Below are 21,303 nucleotides of genomic sequence, written 5' to 3'. Positions count from 1 at the left end.
CAAGATGGAAAAGGAGTCAAACCAGACCTGCGACGGAAAGACGAGAGCAGCCTCTCCTCCATCTGGAAAACGACAACATGGAAAAGCTGTGGCAGCTTTATTGAAGAGAATAAGGTAAAATAAAGGACAACAGGGGGAACGCGTTTTCTAACAAACACAATAAGAAAATGTATTTAAAAGGAGTAGATTGACATTTTGGGAGATATGCTTTTTAGCTTTCCTTTAAGAGGTAGATAAGAAGATGCTTACCCCTTTCGCTTATAAGTGAGTAAGTGAATGAGGGAGTGAGTACCTCCGTGTCTGTCCACAGCTAAGCTCTTATTCTGCTGCAGCAAACTGCATAATATTTGTAGTTGGCAGGTTAGTGCTGCACATTCAAGGACCTCTCGTTGTTGCGGTGACTCACACTTTTTCCAAAACACCTTTATTGCTCATTTTATACTGCAATTGGCTTCCTGCTGAGTCATCACTCACTACTATTAAGCGTTCCCAGACCAGTAGGGAACGCTGCAGGGAGGCTGCAACTCAGCATGTGTTAAGTGGACAGACAGCTTAGTGAATTTCATTTTGTTTATTGGCAAGATTGTATGAAGTGTACTATACGACAACGTAAAGGTGATTGCCTGCGTACATCGGCGCTTGTATCTGAGTTTGAATAAAGTGCGTTTTACACCATAACACCATTTCGGCCTATTGGTGTCTATATGTGGGGTTAGTGAATTGTGGGTTACATTCATTCAATCATTCACCCTAAAGCAAACCCTGCTTTATGGTGTAGTTTACTGTAAATTTGAGATTGAAACTATAGATTGAGACCATAAACTCATGTTTACAATGTATACTGAGGTAATAAATCAAGTGAGAAGTACAGTCATTTTCTTGAAAATGATATCCTAAAATGAGGAACTATTCCTTAATTGATGTGGTATTGTCCATTTATTTCCACAGGATTCACCCAGAGGCCCAAAGGATTCTGGGTAACTCCTGCATACCGGTAGTGAGCCTGGAGCGTCTGAACTTCCAGTCCGTTTGCTTGTCGTCTCTGCAGCCGGTGGTTTCTCTGGTCCGACTGCCGAGCCAAACACAAGCCAACAATCTCCATGACGACGCTTCTTGTTTGGATCGTCCTCAGCAGGTATAGAGATGAAGGTCGACACACTAAAGCTTCACTCAACAAGAGCTCTCTTTTATGACCACTTTTGTCTCTGTCTGCAGAATGGAGTCAGTCATGATGAGGCAAACACCTCAGAGGTAACAGAAAAGTCGCCTCAGTCTGATCGGAGCCAACCAGAACCAACACAGACCTCCTGGACCGAACCGTACTGTCCAGACAGCTCCGCCTCCGAAGAACCAGAGCAGGACTCAGGCTTGGACTGTGACTCTAATCCAGATCAGACCTTCATCCTGTTAGACACTGAATCCGACCAGTGGGACCCGGATGGGAGAACCGATTCAGAAACATTTTATTTGGATCCAGATCTGGAGCAGACCATGGTGATCCAACTGGATCCGGAACCGGTGGTGGATCAGGAGGGACCCATGGAGCTGGAGGATGAAGCCGAGATTAAATGCGAGGTGGTTCAAATGGACGACGTTGAAGATGAAAGACCGGATCTTTGCTGCTCACAGGAGGAAGAGGAGGAGGACTCATCCATGCAGAGACCTGGACCTGGTCCAAAGATCGAGGAGATGGAGAGTGAAGATTTTTGTGCCGTGTGTCAGAACGGAGGAGATCTGCTCTGCTGTGACCGCTGTCCAAAAGTTTACCACTTGGCCTGTCATATACCTCTGCTTATCAGCTTCCCACTGTAAGCACCATAGCACACTATGTATACGTTTATCACATACAGACTCTTTTTCACTTGTGACACTTTATAGCCAAGCAGTGTTTACTGAGTAGGTGAACCCAAGATTGAGGATTGTTTTTAAAGGTTTGAAGAATCAAACAATTCAGTATTTCCCAATAAAAAGCAAAGGTTAGAAAAAGGTCAGAAAACAGACAGACAATAGTAAAGCTGACCTTAAATTAAGTAATATTTCACCCAAATGCAGCACATGGTTCTTTGAAATGTGTCATAAGAAATATCAGGTTTTTGCTACACAGACATACTTGGTTTTATGATACATTTCATTTGGATTTGATCTTTTTATGGGATTTGTTTCAATGATAAAAAAAGGTAAAATCATGCCATGTTTTAAAAATATAAAGTGTATCCCAGATGCATCGCCCCGTGCAAAGAATGTGAAGTATTTTACTTGTTTTAAATGTCAACATTATTCAGTAACGGAGGTCATGTGTGTCCTGCAGAGGTGACTGGGCGTGTACGCTGTGCAGAACTGACCAGGACCCTGTGGAGACCTACGACTGTGAGAACAAGAACTCCTGTGGGGGAGTCAAAGCCCCGTACACGCTGTCCAACCAGGACCAGAGGGTGAGCTGCAGGGTCGGATCAGTTTGACCCTCATCACATGTAAAGCATCTGTACAAGTATCATCCCATGCGTGGATGACCAGATGTTTGTTAGTGACTGTGTGTATGTGTGTGTGTTTCCTGTGCAGAGGTGTGAGAAGCTGACTCTGCTGTTGTACTGTCACACGCTCAGCGCTCCGTTCCATGAACCCGTCAGCGTCCTGGTCAGTCTGACAGATTCACATTAAAAACATGTTAAATAAATTACCCTGACACCACTGAATAATCAAACTAAAATATATGTCATGATAACTACATGGTAGGCCTTATTTAAAGGAGCAGTGTGTAGGTTTAAGTTAAATATAGTGGTGAGGTTGGACTCATTCTAAGCTATCAAAAACTTGATTCTTAGTTTCAGGTCATTATGCACAAATAAAAAAACTGTAGTTTGTAATTTTATGCTATTTCTGCCAATAAATCCCCTTAAATCCTAAACAATATTCCTTCAAAAAAGTTATAAAAGTATATGTAAAAGAATAAGCATCCTACACATGATTATATGACACCACTATTTGGTAAATATAAAAACATATCTAAAAAAACAGGAAATATGTCATTCAGTAACACATCAACCTTACATGTTTTTTACATAAACTTTCAAAAACAACATTTTCTTTTGAACATTCACCACTTAAACCTAAACCTTTCTGTTGCATCAAATTCACCTAATCTTTATCGTGTTTTGTTTTTTTACAAGAAAGTACAATAAAGTAGAGTGCAATAAATGAAATGGAACAAAGCAACCTATTAGAAAACATTTACCCGTGATAAAGAGAAGATCTACACTGCTGGCCTCATTTCAAAACGCTCAAAATGACGGCAGTATGTCATGGTTAAGTAGAGAAAACACTGGCTTAATAAAACTCTCCATGTCAAATGATCCACTTACATTTCATAACAAACCTTGATGTTAAAAATGTAAACAACCTCCACCACCGTGATGTAATCTCTGTGAATGTGCTCCAGGCCCAAAACTACTACCAGATCATCAAGAGGCCCATCGACCTGTCGGTGATCCGCAGGAAACTGGACAAGAGCAACACTCTCCACTACTTCACGGCCCAACAGTTTGTGGATGACGTCCTGCTGATGTTCAAGAACTGCGCTACGTTCAATTACGTGAGTGGATTTTTTTTCCCGACTTAATCTAATTTCTGGCTTAATTTAATTATTTCTGCACTCTAACCTTTGGGGATAAGTTCCACATGTAGCAGAAAACTGGGACACTTTTTCCCTTCTTTTTATTCTATATAAAGGCAACTGAGGTTGTGTCCATCTCCAAGTTCACGTTAAACCACACGTGATATCTTACAAGAGCCTAACAGCAGCTTTGTGAGGCTGTTCATTGACACTTTGAGCTAAATGATAATGTCAGCATGCTCAGTGCTAACGTGCAGAAATAATGTTCAACATGTTTATCACCTAAGTTTAATGTGAATGCAAGGTTGGTAGAAATAGAAAAGAAGTAGAACAGACATTGTTTTCTGTGTTCATTTGACTAATATATATATTAGTCAAATATATATATATATATATATATATTATATATGTTCGTAGTTGCTATGGTGACAACATACGTCAGTCAAAGCTTTTCAGTAACAAGTGTAGCATTAAATTGTGGCGGAATTAGCAAAGTAACTAACTAGCCAGCTGTCCACTAGTTAGCCAGCTATCTTGCTAATTCCACCACTACAAATGCTACACTGGTTACAGAAAATAAGCAGAACAAAAATTGTCACTCCTCTGGAGATAAAGTCCTCATTTTTGCTTTTTAAAAAAAATAAATTCACAAAAGAAACCCATCATTTTTTAGATTTGTGCAAGGAATTTCTTTGAAAAGGAAATTTGATTTAAACCAACAAAAAAAGCTGAACATGTGAACAAAAACAGTATTTGTAGATTTTTTTTTGCGTCTGCCACCATTTGTTTTTGTGTAAGGTACAATGATTTCGTTTGATATAATAATTGATTTGATGAGTAATCCAAAAGTAATCAAATAAGAATACATTTTTCTGTGTAATCCAATGGATTTTGTTACTGATTACATAATATGCCATGATTTTTTTATTAGTTTACTTAATTTTAAAGTAATCTGATCCCACCCTGGGCAAATTGACATTGGGCAAATTAAAATTTTAATCTGATGGTTAGAGGAACACCAAGTTCAGAGGGAGTCATCCTCTGCAGACCATGAATATCTGTACTAAACTTCATGGTGATCAATCAAACAGTTTTAAATCTCCACTACTATTAGCAGTCTGATCTTAAATGTCTGACTCTGTATTGTCCCAAGTTTACTTGAGGGTTAACTAAATCTACTTCAGTAGAGTTTTCGGTCAACTATCCTTGGATAAATAAAGTTTAAATCTATTAATATAGTTTTGTGATTCTTACATTCATCTCTGTTTGCTGTGCAGCCGGACTCAGAGGTGGCCCAGGCCGGTCGGAGCCTCGAGCTGTTTTTCTTGAGCCAACTCACTGAGATTTTTCCTGACCGGACGTTTCCATCAACCAGCCACGACCCAACGGACAGCGCTCGCCTCCGGTGGCTCTGCAGGAAGAGGAGGGAGAACTACAAGAAGAGGAGATACGTGTTTAGTGGGAAGAAATACTACCTGTAATACTAGTTTAAACAACAATCACACACAAAGTGTCTACCTGCTTGCTGGCACTCTATCCATAACATTTGTTCCCTGCAAAAAAGTCTTATTTCTTGTATATGGCATTTATGGTCACTGTCTTACTGAGAAATATTCTTTTAACATATTTTTTTTATAATACAACGTTTTTTTAATTATTTCCCAAAATAAATATTTTTAAATAAATAAAAACAAATCACACTGCCTTTGAATTGTATCATCCCTGTAACATTGTATTGCATATTATAAATAAATATGTCCCATAAAGAGAAACAAAAAAGTGTATTTATATTTGGTTGGTAAAGTTCAGGTTAAAGAGGTTAAAAGTCACAAATCTACTGTCCCTGAAATGATGATGAGACATTATTTTTTTGAATTGATTTTTAACAACAAGAAAAGCAGAAAGTGAGGATAACTACTTTTTTTCTTCATTATGTTTTTTAACAGGATTTTAAAGTTTTCGGTTTGTGCTTCTCCAGGCTTTAATATATTTCGCCCACCAGGGGGCGTGTTTGTATCTAAGACCTTATATTTTGGATAAACAGCCATAAGTTTGCAATTACAGTAAGACTTTTAAAGCACAGGGGGGGTTTTGTCCATTTAAATGACCCTCAACTATTGCTACTTCCATTCCCACTCTCCTTGCTGGTTTCTGCACACAGTCAGTAGATTTGAAGATCATCAGGGTTTGTTTCATGTCGATAATGTTGCTCAATCTTGCTCAAAAGGACAAATTGATCACAGAGCAAGACAATAAATTACATCAAATATGAAAGCACAGTTTGATTTGGTCCTCCGTCTTTTTATCCTGCATTTTATTGTTCCTGAGTTTTGTGTCTTTATATCATTTTGTGGATTTAGATGGCAGGGCATTACTCACACTGGACACAGCTTTTTAGACAAAGCTTCTGAAAATCTTCATGAAGCAACACTCTGACACTTCTGCAACAACAGCAAGAAAATGCAGCTCATTTTTGGACATAATCTCGCAATAACACTCTTTTATCCTCACTTTTCAGGCTTCTTAGCTCTTATGCTCCGGTTTTTAACAAAGTATTGAAATAAATTAATGTTTTATAGTCTTACAGACTGGATTCTAAAATAATTAGGTGAAATGTTAAAATACTCAGAAAGAAAAAGGACCATAACTGGATATATTCTCCATCAGAGAGGGTTTCTTTATACTGGCGTCACCTCATGAGCAGCTGATGACAAACTCCATCATCCTGTCGGGGCAGTAATGTCCCAATGACCTAAATGACATCATGCGGAGCGACGTCATTAAAACTCTGTGAAGGCTTTAAAAAGAAAACTTCACCTCATGAACTGAATGTTATGACTGGGATTCAGCTTGGTGGAGCTGAAGGCAGAAACATGAACATGGTTTGTTGTTGTTGTGCTGAATGTGCTGTAGTTTGTTTAGTTGTTTAACCTTGAATTTAAAAGTTAAAGTTAATAGTTAGCTTCAACTAGATGATCCATGTATCCAGCAGTGGTGGAAAGTAACTAACATTTACTCAAGTACTTTAGATATGTACAATTTTGACCATTTCATGTAACTTTATACTTATATTCACTACATTTCAGAGGGAAAGAACAGCCGTTTCTCATTCTGAGAGCGTTAAATACCGACTGTTTGTCAAGCCCCCATGGCGTCATAGATAAAACTCACACTTGGGTCAAACAAACACAGGACTTTCACCCAGGATGCCGGTGTCCAAAATGTTGTTGAGTTATTTTGAAGTTAAGTTTGTGCTGTTTGTGACGTGCTTTCCGTACTTTATTCAGTCTATGTATTTACAAACAATTATGTTTTTTTTCTAAACCCAACAAAGAGCAAGTGTTTTTGTTTGAATTCACAATGTTAACCACGTTATTTTTACGCCATAGGTTAATTTGAAAGTTTTGTCAAGATAAAGTGACATCATGTTGCCATAACAAAAAAATATAGTAAATAGTTTTTATTTAGCAGTTATCAATGTCATTATTGATATCTATCATTTAATGATACAGTATATATAATTTTTTAGCAATTAATAAGAATTACATTTGGGTTGGCAGGTTATGGAAAATCCTCCATCATCAAACTTTCCTTGTCTTTTTTAGCGAGTTCTTTATTTCATCAAGAAGAATCCCCTAATAGACAGTTCGACTTGTATTGACCAAAATCTATTTATAACTCACATATTAACACATATAACAGCACAATTAATGGATAACTATAAGAATGTATTTATTTATTAAATATAAATTATGATTTATTAAGATCAATAAACACAGTTGATTGACAATTTTTTACGAATGCATTTTTGACTTACTAACATTTATAAGTTGAATTAATGAGAAAGACATCTTGTTAAAATGTATAAAGATTCTTGTTGAAATTTAGAAGAAAATGTAAATGTTATAAACTGAGCAAATATTATTTTTGTCGTGGTGACATCAGTATTAATCATTAGGTTCCTCACATCCTAGAACTTGCGTCAGACCCATCGTTTAAAAGAGGACGTGTTGTTTTTCTCGTTCACGTTTTCTTTGGGATCACCTCAAAATAAACCCACTCACAAACATCTGCTGTCTGAATTAATCCTGATGTGGATTCATTTCCTTTGTTTCTCCTGGACTCTGCTGCCGTCCTCTGTGGTCTGCTATATTCTTCAGTGTTTCAGGACATTTTGTTCTTCCAATATTCAGCTCAACATAATTTGTCAAACCAGAAAGAGCACTTGAAGCCAGAGAGCTCATACTTCCATTTTATATTTTTGTCAAAATGCTCTTCTGTGTAATTTAATCTATGAAGAAAGCTGCACCATGAGTGCTTTTACTCCCTGAACCCAATAAAAAGATTTTCAAATGGACAAAATCTGTTGCAACCACTGATAAAACCTCCACTACGTGCCGGCCTTTAAACACTTTGATCTGCGTGTTCATCCCACTTGGATCTAAAAAATTGTCAGAAACTGAATGAAGCGGTACGGAGAAAGATGAGAGGAGGCTTTAAGGCGGCCCTGTGGCTAATGTAAAGGTAAACTAGGGGGGAAATTGGCCGTGAGATGTTTTTCAAAGGGAGGTTTATTCCCCTCTTGTGTCCTTTAAACCCACTTTATTCCGTCCAGTAAACCTCAGTCACATGTCTGCTCTCTCTCTCTTGAGTTGTAATGTGCAGATGTTTCATTTCAGAACATCAAACGGAGACCTCATGCAGCTCTGAGGTCTGGTGAATCACACTGGAAGACGCTGCAGAGGTCTTCTTTGAGATAAGACCCACATGTAATGTTTAGACCAAACTCAAGAGCGTGCATTAGCCACGATTAGACTCCTGATATTTTTAATTTATCTTCACTTTGGAAACAGTTGTTTATGATGTATACTTCCTCCCAAAAGCTGCCCACCAAGATTTGTTAGTACAGTTTTGTGTTATTTAAGGTCACTGTCTGTTACAGTGGGTTTTTTTTAGACATTGTTGAGAGCAGAGCTGATACTGAGAAATATATACCACCTTTTTGTTTTATGACCAAAGTTGATCCTAGAAAAGGGTAAGAAAGATGCCAGCAAAGACGTATTTTACCTTATTTCTTTTTACCTCATCTTAGTGTGAAAGTTCTGGGATTTATCAAATGTAAAGAAGATAATGTTGCACATCATTTTTCACATTTAACTTCAACATGTTCTTTACGCCAAGGACAGAGATTTGGATGCTTTTTAAAGCCATAAACCTCAGAATAGAATTAACTCAAAGACCACAGACACGCCATCAGTCATTTTTAAGTCATCGTTTCAACATCTCAGCTGTGGAAACGTGTGGAAACATCTCCTCTGATGCCCAAATTTGGGAAGCAGACTTCCAAAAGAAAGAAGAAGATGAAGAAAAATAACAGGAATGATAGATGTCGTAGAATATTTTCAGGTTTGACAGTCGTTGCCTCTGCACTTCATCACTACAGCCTGTCACACGGACAACGCTGGTTCAGTACAGATACACGTTCAAGATGCTTGTATGGCTTTGTGAAGGACAACGAATGAGCTTTGGATTTAAAAAGGTCCGATTTTAAACATGAATGTCACATTAACTCTGATTTCTCTGAACAATAATGTAGCTAGAGAAATGATCGATAGCTGCCATCTAACGCTGCTGTTGTTTCTGTGAGGATTAAGAACACGTTTTCCATAAATCCTGTCATTTTCTGTTACAAAATCAAAGGATAGGCTTGAAAAAGATAAACAGGCCTAATTGGGATCTTTCTTCCCCATGTTTTGACTCTTTACATCATTCTTCTATCAGCTGCTGGAAAAATACAAAACCGAAACGTAAGAAACGAACCGATCAATGACATACAAACCGATGATTTAGCTTGTTGAGCCGCTGCACTTCTTTTGAATACAGGCCTGATAATTGTTTGATTAGGTGCCAGAGACATATAAGTGGCAGTTATGTGATTATATATAGAAATATCATTAATTACTATCAATCAATGAATCTATTTATATATTTTGGGCTAAAACACATTGGAAATGGGTGTTTTTTTTTCTTCTTATTGTGGAAAACAAAACAAGACCAAGAACACTACTCTGAAAATAATAATAATTAAAAAGCCACAATGTCCCTACAAAGATTAAGATAAATTAAACTAAGGCTAAGTTAAGATACAACAAATACAATTGAACTAGATAAACCCAGATGGCTGATCTAAACTAAAGAACTCAACAATTTACTTTGCTTGTCAACATATTTACACATATTAATCATATTGTTTTGATAACATCCTGAAGTCGAGCATTGAACTTAGCCTAAATAGCTAATAAGGCTAACTTAAGCTGAACAAAGATGGCTAAGTTAAGTTAAAATGAACTAAACATTCATCCAATTTACTTCGTCAATATATATTTGATTTTTATTAACAAACTAATCATTTCTGTATTATTGTTTAGTCTCACTAAATCATTCAAAGACAAGGTAAACAACTGTAAAATCAGCTAAACCAAAACCAAACTACACATGCAAATACAACTGCTGATAGTAACTTTTTTCTCCAAGATCTCTGTAATTAAATATCAGGCACAGATACCCCTTTGACATTCAGTAAACAGGAGCCATAACATTTTTTAAGATGGCGTCTCCTGTTTGGCTCACAGCCACGAGGATATATCTCCAGTCCAACATAACTTTTCACGTGTCATACGTGATAGATAATCTCATTTTTCACAGAATAATCAGAGAGCTTTTAGACAGATTCCTGGTGCACAGACGTTAGGTAATCATGTTGTGCCCTTTGATGTTGTTTTGTGTGTGTGTGTGTGTGTGTGTGTGTGTGTGTGTGTGTGTGTGTGTGTGTGTGTGTGTGTGTGTGTGTGTGTGTGTGTGTGTGTGTGTGTGCAGCTGCTGGGAATAACGTGTTTCTTGATGTGTGTAGTTTTGTGGGCACATGACGTCGTCCCATGTGAAAGCTTTTTTCTACGAACACGTGTTGATCAGCTCAGGAGAAACAGTCTTTTCCTCTCTGCCTGATTAAAAGCTGTCATGGATGGCTGGGCCAACACAGGAATTCGGTTCTCCCTGATTACAACAGGAGAAGTTTTAAGGACGAGAAGCACGAGAGGAAAAGTGATTTTATTTGAATACTTGTATTATGGTTGCATTTCCTTTTTTCTGCAGCCAATTGAGGTCATGAAGCTCAAGTGTTTCAAGGTTTCTTACTTGAGTGGTTTTAGATTAGGCTTGATTGGAGAAAACACATTTTCCTGAGATGAATATTAATCAAAGTGTCCTCATGCAAGGGTTCGTCTCATATTTTACGAAAAAATTGTCCTCATTTAATGTGCCTTTTACTGCAAAAGTCCAGAAAAACGTGTCAATATCAACTAGTTACATGCATACAGTCTTTTCAAAATAAACTTCCGTCTTCACAGGAAACTTTGTAGTTAGGTTTAGGCAACAAAACTACATGCTTAGGTTAAGGAAAAGACCCTAAAATACTTAGTTTAGGTTTGGAAAAGATACTGAAATACTTGGTAAGGTTTAGGAAACAAAACTACTTATTTAAGTTTAGGAAAAGATTGTGAAATATTCGGTAGACCAGCACTTCGTGGTTTTTTTGGGGCCTTTTTACTTCCTGGTTCATGATTACGTGGATTACATATTAATTGATATTGTGGGATAGCTATAAAATACAGACCATTAATATTTGTAGGTAGAAACGCTGTATGAGAACAGCCTCTATTCATTTCTCTATTTTCCAATATTCCCATTCCATCTGATGAGCGAGTCAAAGAAATTAAGAGACGTGTTTTCAGTGATTTCTGTCTTCATCTGAACTCGGAAAACGTGGTACCAATTATTTTGCCTCGAGCAACCTGATTCGCCGTATATATATTATCCAAACATCGCTTCTTGGAAAGAACATAATTTGGTAAACGTTTCACAAGCCCATCCAGTCGCCTTGCCGTGCATTACGAACGGCTTTGGACGCACAAATGTGGTCGGGCTGTTTTCATTTCAGATTTTGTTTTATGCTATTTAAAGAACCGTGATCCTAAAGTCAACACAAAGAGAGCGGCTCGAACTCCAAAAAAAAGGAGGTCTTGAAAAGGTCTGACATTGACTGACAGCTTTCTGGATGCAAAGCCTAACATGTGGATTAACGTACTGTATTTTAAATAAATTTAAAAGCCTTGTTTACATTTCTAATGTTTCAGGGAATCGGTCCAATCCTAAATGTTGGGGTATTCTTTCCAACACTTATAATCATAAAGAAACTATGTAAACAGACTAAAACAACACAAAATGAAGGCTTTAAAAAACAGCATTGTAAGTATTTTTCTGAAATACTGTAACACCGAGACAAGTGCAGCCAATTCTAGAAATCCCTCTCTAAAGGAGTCTTTGCACGCAAAACCAATACAAGTTCAGATGACGCCAGTTTGGAAATGGGCCCAAAATGCCCAAAATGCCGGAGGATCAGTGGGGACGAAAATGTGGTTTAGGTCTAAAGAATATTCATTTTATTGGCTGAAGTTAAAATGTGAAATCAAGCCTACTGGAGGATGATTTATTGTTTTTTATGTGCCACAATTGTGTGGCTGCAGAACGTCAAGGAAATGGATTGTTGTCAGTTTGATGTCCGGACTTTGACTGATGCTCCAATCAGGGTTTTTATTTCTGGCCTTTTTCATGGTCCCGATTTACACGGAATTTAAAGAGTCAACTTTCACTATATTGCTTCAGTCTGGTGAGATGTGACGGCACGGTTGATAAAATACGTAACCAGAGTCATTTTTTTCCCAAGATCATATCACTGCATTTCCCTTCATGAAAACACACTGATTCACTTTCATAAAAATGACTCTCCTTGAAGCCAGAATATTATTAACACTGGACTGAAGTTGCCAGGTCTCATCCAAGAGACGTCAACAACAACTCGAAAACCTGAAGAAATAAGAAATTCTGGTTTCTGGATTTTAACTCAATACAAAATCACATTATATGGAAGACCAACTCTGTCAGAAAAAACCCAAAATGGATAGTTGAAAATTATAAAAATTGTTCTAATTATGGGAAATTAAGTTATAATTTTGACTATTAAGAACGAGCAAAGTGCAGGAGTGTGGTTTCATTAAGGCGTTTTGGTTGAATGATCATTTAACAACACTTGTCTTGTGCTTCAACTTATTGTTTACGTCAATATTTAAGAAAGACCAAGATCTTTCTCTAATCTTAAAAAAGGGATTTGAGTGCCTAAACATAAGGATATAAAGACGTTAATCATACTTCAGTTAAAAATGTTGTATTGCAAGAGCCAATATTGTAGAAAAACTGTGAAATACTGTATGTTATAAGTGAAAGTCATGCAGACATGTTTGACAACTTGCCATATATGTACATTATAAACATTTATGTTATGTTAATAAAAATGTAATGCAGATGGCATTTATTCATAATTAAATATTACTGAGTTAAAACTCTAAATATAAATGTCACAGTTTTGACTTCGTATGTAAATCTGACCTAGTAAATTTCATACTTTTGATTAGTGAATCAAAATTTGGACCTATTATGACATACCTTTGACTCACTAGTTTTTAAATGTAATTTTACTGAATACATTTGCAGAAAGGTGTCATGTTTTAGTTGCTAGGAGCGGATATTTTATTCGAAGTGCAGATATTGTAGGAAAAGCAATTTAAATGTTGTCAGGAAACGTTCTGCAGATACGTGCTGTATGAACATTTTGCAATTTGTTTGTTGAAAACATTCTTGCTAAGCTGATAAAAAACACGTTCAGGTGTTTTTTTCTGTCTAAAAAGTCATTTCTAAGAGACATGGTTGCATTTATGTGACTTGTATTCTTGGAATTCATTCCTAACGCTTCATCTTTTTCTTTTCCTGGTACAAACAGTCTTCAATAACATTAAAGTATGAAGAATAACATAAATGTCCATAGATGGCAGCCAGACCACGGTAACAGTGTTGGAGCGGCACAATAGGTTTAGTCAGCCGTGACCCTCCAGTAACCTCTCTGTAGGAGGGGGAAGAGGCAGAAAATAGAGATATATGAGCACAAGAGAGGAGAGAAAGCAGAAAAACAGATGGATTTAGAGGAAAAAGAGGGGAGAGAACACTTTGTTGGATACAGGAGAGAAGAGAGAGGTGTGAGAGTAAACGAGCAGACAGAAAGAGAGAGAAAAGGGGGGTGCTTGTTTTCCCTCCTCTCCCCTCCCTCCAGATTTAAAAGAAAAAGTGAAGTGAAACAGCCCTTTGAAGTGGAAGAGAGGGGGCAGTCCTGTACTCCCATCCAGACCCGGTCTAGAAAGGAGCATTTAGTGTGCCGACGTTAACCCAGATACCAGACACAACACAGAGGAGCTGACGGAGAACAGGCATGAACGACATCAAGCTGGCCCTGCTGGGGAGCCAGGGGGCTGGGAAGTCAGGTGAGCGGCTGGAGGTGATTTATTATTTCAAACAGACACAGAAAAGATGTATAATATCAAGTTTTATCATCTCTGTGCTGTGTCTGAGGCCATTTCAAATTATATTTGTGGCTTTCTTTTTGTCAAATAATGAATGTTTATGGTGCATAATAAATCCAGTGTTGTTAAGTACTGTAACTAAGTACATTACTGACGTACACTACTACTTAAACACAGTTTTGAGGTACTTGTGCTTTTAAGTATTTTCCATTTTTTTGCTACTTTATACTTATACTGTACTTTTTACTCCACTTTATTTATTTGAGAACATAAGTTATTAGTAAACCAACTATGCATATTCAGGATATGAACTGAAAAAATATTAATAGAAAAAATAAATCAAAATAAATATCGTGCACTTGCTGTAAATGGTGATCGGTACTGTATGGTATTTAGCTAGGTAGGTAGCTAGCTGTGTTATCATTTGTGGTACCAAATCATTACGGACTGCTAAATTATTGCCTTTTTGTTTCATGTTACATAACAAAAACAAAAACATTTAATGGTTCCATTCATTGAGATTCACTAAAAATAATTAGTTTATTTATGCTTTAAAAGAACCCCTGACCTTTGTTAAATTAAAATGCATGTTTCAAAGACCTGATTTCAAGGTTTGAAAGGTGAAAAAACAATGTACATTGAGGGTTAATCAATCAAAGTCAGTGCAGTCGACCTTTAGGGGAGCTAAAGTTCCCACCACTGATTTTGTTAAATGTTGTAATTAACTAAATTAAGCCTTTTCTATTTACTCTTTGCTTACTTAGAGGAAAATATGTAAAAGATCTGTATTTTGGGCAGAATAACTCCATCTGCTTATTTTCCAAAATGTCATGTGATCAAACCTTAAATCTGCAAAGGTCAAACTACAGTGAAAAATGCTGGTTAAGCAGAAGGAGGGGAGTTATAGGATCCTTGCTGCTGCTTGGGGTCTTATTGTACAAATCAGCATTCAGTCTCTGTGGTGCTGTTTAAGACAAAGTGGCTCTACGATGTGTTCAAGCTTCATAAAACAATGGGACGTCTCCATTCTTGCTGCCTGGCAGTGAACCAGAGCTGTTACTGTTGAGATGCTGCAGCCTCTGGAGGCCGTATGCGTCCATTTAATACGTATTTTCTACTCTTTGCTGTTCTGCTTGTCGCTTTCAAAACACATTTATCATTGTTTTGCTATTGTTTCGCTGTCTGATTATATCAGCGATGATGTGAAGAAGGGCCCCCAAAAGAATTGTGCTGAATTTGCATTTTCTGGAGTGCATGCATGAGTAACTTTTGGGCCATATCCATATTTGTGTACTCGTAGCCGTAGCATAACCCCTTCAGAAGCCCATGAATACCGTGAGCAACTTGAAACTTCAGCCCTTAGATGAAACTGATTGTCTTTGGGACCAAAACTAGTCAGTTTTAAATGTGGCTTGCAGCCTTGAGGCCAAGCAGAAGGGGGAAATATAACTATTCAACTTGCCAAATATGCACACAAGCCATACAGCCTCTTTCATGTGAGGCTACAGTTTCACCGGTCCACCCTCAGAGACTGTTGGCACCATTCTTTGCCTGCGGGGGTTAAATGAGGCTCATTTAACCCCCGACCGCTACCACCTGTGAGGGATGAGAGTGTGTAACGAGGCTGTGATTCATTCTGTGTTGTGTTTTTCATTTCTCCTGTTTCCTCCAGCTGTCCTTGTGCGGTTCCTGACCAGGCGCTTCATCGGTGAATACGCCTCTAACGCCAGTAAGTGTTTCCAGATTCGATGAGGTGATTCTGTTTTGGTCCTGGAGAACGGAGTTTATCTCCAGACATCATGGCTGCGCTCATGAGATAAACAAACCAGTTTACCTTTTATATGCAGCATAATTCAAGATGATTACAGCTGTAAAAACATTTAAATAGTACATTCCACACACCAATTTATTCTAGTGTGCCTCTATGTCTTTTAAATTTTTATCTAATTTAACCTGTATTTTCTGCCTTTTTGCCACTAGGGGGCAGTATAGGAGGCTGTAAATACAACATTGACATACTATCACCTTATAAAATTGGCATTAGCATTTATCTATTTTAATTATAATATTTAATCTTTAATTTTGCTCTCCACTAACTCCTGAGGGAAATATCTGTATCTTTAGCTTCCGAATGCTCCAATTTAAATAAAGGTGATTTCAAAGGTGAGAGTGAACCAAAACAGTAATTTTGGGGGCTGGAAAAAACAAAACAAATGAGCTGAAAGATGCTAAAAAGCTCTGTAGACATCACACATGGTCCTTTTTATCCATTGCTAATTCGAGAATATTGATTAGTGCACCTTTCAAACAAATAAATAAACAAAGTCAAACTCAAGAGAAGAAAAAAACAAACAAACAAAACCTGACAATTTGTAAACCATATACAAATAAAACACACTAATAACTTAGAATTTTGTACCATCAGTCATTATTTTAATCAATGAATATTACTGTTATTTATTTTGATTGTTTCTAATCCTTGTTACAGATTCCCTGTACCACAAAAGGCTTTCAATCGATGGCAGGCAGCTAAATCTAGAAGTTTTTGACCCCTGCTCTCAGGTAAAACACATCAATAACACATAAATATCATTAACTGGATCCAAACCTTTGGATAGTAAATGTTTTTATTTTCTAAAAGCTTTTTTTTATATATAAAAAGCTGAGCTGCAGTTGGACTCCGTGGTTTTCTGTTTTGCGTTATTCTTTTTTCTTTTTTTCACTCATCAACCATATGAAAGTTAAATTTCCTATTCCAGCATTTAGTTTGAATTATGATTATCATCATGTTTGGCAACATAACTTTTGACAAAAATGTCGATTTATCATCAGTGTTGGAAGAAAAAAAACCTGCTGTCTCCAAATTGTCCGCGGCCAAGAGAAGCTCTACTTTTTTTAGAATTATTATTCAAATGTTTCCTCAGTGGAGAAAAAATTCTCAGTCCTTCAGCTGAGGTGAAAGTTAGTTTTGGAGCTACAAGCGTTTTCTATAAAAACAGTAAAAACTATCCCGTTTTCAGTCTGAACTTCATCTCCGTGACCTTGAATGAGTCATGGTTGGATATTTACCTTTTTTCCTCGGCACGTGTGCGAAGCGTACAGTACTTAAAGTTAAATACCAAAGGTTTATGGGAGTATCCCGAGGCGATGTGTGCACCAGTGGCTGTCTCTTTGAAGAAAACAGCCGTATAACCCGGTTACTTCTCTTTCAGCGAGACCAAAGAGCTGAGAGGCTTTTTACTGCAGAGTTAGTATTTTATTGGAATACCCCTTGGCTTGGCAGAACAAGAGCCGGTCATTGTCTTTGTCGGTTAAACTCACTGTAAGGCCGCCCTTTCATAAAGAAACAGTGACTCCGTGTCGCGCCCTTCTGACCTGGACTCCATGAAGTAACTATGGAGTCAATAACAAGAAAGGGATAAGTGAGTTTTTACAGTGTTCAGACTAGTCCTCCTCGGGCCACTTGTCCTTCCTACTATGTTTGTTTCTCCTCAAGGTCATGAACTTGTACATGAGTCCTATTTACACGGGTGACAAAAACGACAGTAGAAATATCTCTGGAAGAAGTGGAACAACAGTACAACAGAAAAACATGAGGCGTCAAGTGCCAAACAATAGTAAATGTAGTTTTTAACCAGATATACTGCAAAGAATCTGTGTTTTTATATAGTTACCTGCTATAATGAGACATATTTACGAGTGAAACTTAAACTGAATACATGGGTGTGTTGGTGTTCATTTCCGAGAGGGATTTAAATCAAATCCTTCCAATTTTATTGGCTTAAAAGTCAGAAAACAGATCTAAATCAGATCTAAGTTAATTACAAATACTAAATACTATGTTAAAGGGTATTTTTCTTTTGATCATTGTAAGAAAAGCCGGAAAAAATACCATTTAATTCAACAATAAAATATGAAAACGTTTTAACTTTGATATTACAATTTTGTTAATATTTTACACATATTGTTTTTCTTTAATTCAGATAAAGCTATGCTATATTGAGGTTTAATTTAATTAAATAAGTGGCCAAAATTACCAATGAGCCAATGCTGTCTATCTTAAGCTCATGTTTGTGAGTTAATAACTACTAAAAGACATAAATAAAGAACATTTACTTCAGCTCATTCTGTCTAGTTGAACCAGTGAAGAAAACAAGCCATAGAGGACGACATTGATACTAATTTAATATGATCAGTTTCAAAATAAAAGCCTGTGTTGTCCCTGTCAGAGCTCAGAGGCCAGGTGTATCCTGGAGGAGCCGGTGGATTGGGCGGATGGCTTTGTGGTCGTTTACAACATCAGCGACCGAACTTCCTTCATCAACGCCAAGAACATCCTGCGGCAGATTCGGGAGGCACGCGTGGAGAACAGCAAAGGGTGAGAAGCAAAATGAGGGTTGTTTTATTATGAAGAGGACAGAGGCTGATGGGAAACTCTGCTGGGTTTCACAAAGTTCAGACTTGGTGGTTTCAAGAAGCTGGTGGCCTGTTATCTCTATTATTACATTTCTTACAGAGTTTGAGGCGCTCCAATACTGCAAGGCTACATGAAATACTTTTGCAAATATTTTCCCAGATTTGCTCGTGTCTTAGGGGTCTTAGATTTGGCTTAAGAAGTATAAACAAAGTCCAGAATATTTTTAAAATTCAACTGAGAATATTGGTTTAGGGGTTAGGGTTAATATTTGAAGTGTACTTTGACTTTTTAGTTTGTCCTATCTGCTGACATGGAGTGGGCGGGTTTATCTTCTTTAATGGCTGCACTGTTACATTGAATGTAAATATTCCAGATGTTTTGTGCATCATTTTATAAATTGACACTTAATGAGTCTTTTAAATCTTTGGATTTTGAATATAAAATAAACTAAAAGTTTGAACGCCCTCAAATAAACTCAATAAAAAGGTTGAAGAGGTTTAAAAATAGAAAGTAATTTGCTTTCATTGCTGCTTTCCTCCTCTGTTTCAGGGAGGTGGAGGTTCCTGTGTGTCTGCTGGGAAACAAGCAGGACCTGTGTCACGTCCGGCAGGTGCGTGAGGAAGAGGGCCGCTGCCTTGCTCAGGAGAACCGCTGCCACTTCCGGGAGGTCTCGGCCGCAGAGAGCTACCAGGACATCGCCAGCCTCTTCACCCAACTCATCCGTCAGGTGATGGAGCACCTCAAGTACAGGGCCGACCGGAGGCGCTACAGCGGCTCCAAGTCGATGGCCAAGCTCATCAACAACGTGTTTGGCAAGAGGAGGAAGTCAGTGTGAGGACGTTTAAGAGAACTGGACATTCTGGAAACTGTTTGAGTACCAAAACATAAACCTCATGCTGAAAGGCTTTGGATGGAGTCCAAACATATCAGTACTAATGATACCCAGCTTTGTTTTTCCCCCCAGCTGTTCAAAAAGGAATGATTATGGTGCTTTGATTAAAGCAAAGCAGGATTTTGTTGACCTGGAGGTCAGAGGTCACAGAAGGACAGGAAAGCAAAAAAAAATAAAGTTTTAAGTCAGACTATTCTCTTTAAAGTTCAAATGTAAAACAAACAAAGAACTGTTGAAAGGAGTTGAAGTTGAAAAGGTCAGAAATCTTGACTTCAGTGGGTTATTGTTCAAATATTTCAATATCAGCACAAGAACAATACCAATTTCAGTACCAATATAAATACTTTTTTGATATTGTACTTTTCTGAGTATTTACATGAACAATTATTCTATAAAATACTCTTTGTTAGTGTAACCCTCACCCAACCAACATATTTAACATATAAGGACTACCGACAGGGACCCCAAGAATAAACAACTGTCTAGCTTTGATTGTCTGTAATCAGCTTCTCCTCCGTCTCTCACTCATCAGACATAACTGTTTATCATTAAGCGTAATCACAACATGGAGGAACGAAGAGTCTGATGAGTTGTTGATTTGCTGGTGACGTTGAGAAGTTTTCTCGCCATCATCAGTGTACTCGTGGTGAACTCATTGGTCAGATGTCGGCTTTAAGCATCTCTGTCTTTGGTTTAAGTAAATGTATCATTGCTTATAAAACTGCCTTTCTGCTTTGTACAGGAGGCAACCTCTGGTTCTGAAAAGTGAACCCAATGTGGAAGTGCTTTAAACTTGCATTCTTTCTAAAGACCACCAGGGGGCGACATAAATCAGATTGTATAGAAGTCTATGAGAAAATGACTCTACTTCTCTCTTGATTTATTCCCTCAGTAAACATTGTAAACATGAGTTTATGGTCTCAATCTCTAGTTTCAAGTCTTCTTCAATACAGCATGATGCTCATTTAGTAAATTATGGTCCCATTTACAGTAAATATACAATAAAGCAGGTTATGTGGCTACCTTGTGATTGACAGGACGCTACCACGGCAGCTTTCCTAGAAATACCAACGAAAAATATCGCGCCGTAATTCATAAATAACCATAACAATCTATTCCTAAACCTTACTGAGTTTCTTGTGAAGACAAATGTGTATTTTGAGAAGCCTGTGTGCATGTAATGAGCGCAAATTGACAGGTGTTGCTAGACTTCTGTGGGAAAACGCACCAAAAATAAGGAGTACATTTGTAAGATATCAAACGAACTATTCTATGAGGATTGTTACGCTACCAGAGGTGTCTCTACTTCATTACTCTGCAGTGGGATTATCGTAATTTCCGTTCACTGGTTGCAAAAACAAGACGGCCAAAGTGCCAAACTCTTTGTAATGTGGGGAAATGTGTCTTCAGTTCAGAGTTGTTGTGCAGCAGGTTTTTATAATGTTTTTGGAGGGAAAATGTTTGATGCATTTGACATTTTATAATTTTTTCATAGTAATACTACTCTTTGGAAGCCATAGTGGATGTTTATAGTTAATTGTTGACTATACTGCTCATTGTAATATGTCATAATCTCTTTATATTTCTGTTATATTGTTATATGGTATATCATTTAAATACACTGACCTGACCAATAATGTTTGCAACCATTTCATTTGATATATTATGTAAATAATTGGTAAATTTAATAATTTTGTCTGAAAAATATCCTGAATGTGAACTCATGACGTTCAAACTTTATGAAAAACACCAACACATACCAATTAAGGGCATGAACTCTTTCAATGCTGTGCTGTTGTTCTTTTTAAATCCAGTTATGTCACCAAGATCCTGTAAAGACTGAATATGTTTCCCATCCTGAATTATTTTTTCATGTATGCAGCGTTTTGTAGACGAATGTTCTTTTTGTAAAAACTGT

General features: G+C 37.4%; 1 protein-coding gene across 1 annotated transcript; it reads left to right on the top strand.

Moving 5' to 3' along the window:
• The first annotated feature begins 13,985 nt into the window (after positions 1 to 13,985).
• On the top strand, positions 13,986 to 19,448 carry rerglb (RERG/RAS-like b). The gene is made up of 5 exons (XM_054620750.1): positions 13,986 to 14,037; positions 15,749 to 15,805; positions 16,565 to 16,638; positions 18,306 to 18,454; positions 19,043 to 19,448. Exons 1-5 carry the CDS (start codon positions 13,986 to 13,988, stop codon positions 19,326 to 19,328), a joined length of 618 nt encoding a protein of 205 aa, XP_054476725.1. The 3' UTR covers positions 19,329 to 19,448.
• Positions 19,449 to 21,303: the final 1,855 nt, after the last annotated feature.

This window comes from Anoplopoma fimbria, chromosome 19 (genome assembly GCF_027596085.1).
Source record: "Anoplopoma fimbria isolate UVic2021 breed Golden Eagle Sablefish chromosome 19, Afim_UVic_2022, whole genome shotgun sequence".
Lineage (NCBI taxonomy): Eukaryota > Metazoa > Chordata > Actinopteri > Perciformes > Anoplopomatidae > Anoplopoma > Anoplopoma fimbria.
This window is presented reverse-complemented; position numbering and strand designations above follow the sequence as displayed.

Bases quoted from the DNA above. Each gene is read 5' to 3' on its own strand.
- rerglb (XM_054620750.1), top strand. From the start codon at position 13,986: ATGAACGACATCAAGCTGGCCCTGCTGGGGAGCCAGGGGGCTGGGAAG. The intron at 14,038-15,748 runs GTGAGCGGCTGG...TGTTTCCTCCAG, and splicing joins CCAGGGGGCTGGGAAGTCAG to CTGTCCTTGTGCGGTTCCTG. The intron at 16,639-18,305 runs GTAAAACACATC...TGTCCCTGTCAG, and splicing joins TTTTTGACCCCTGCTCTCAG to AGCTCAGAGGCCAGGTGTAT.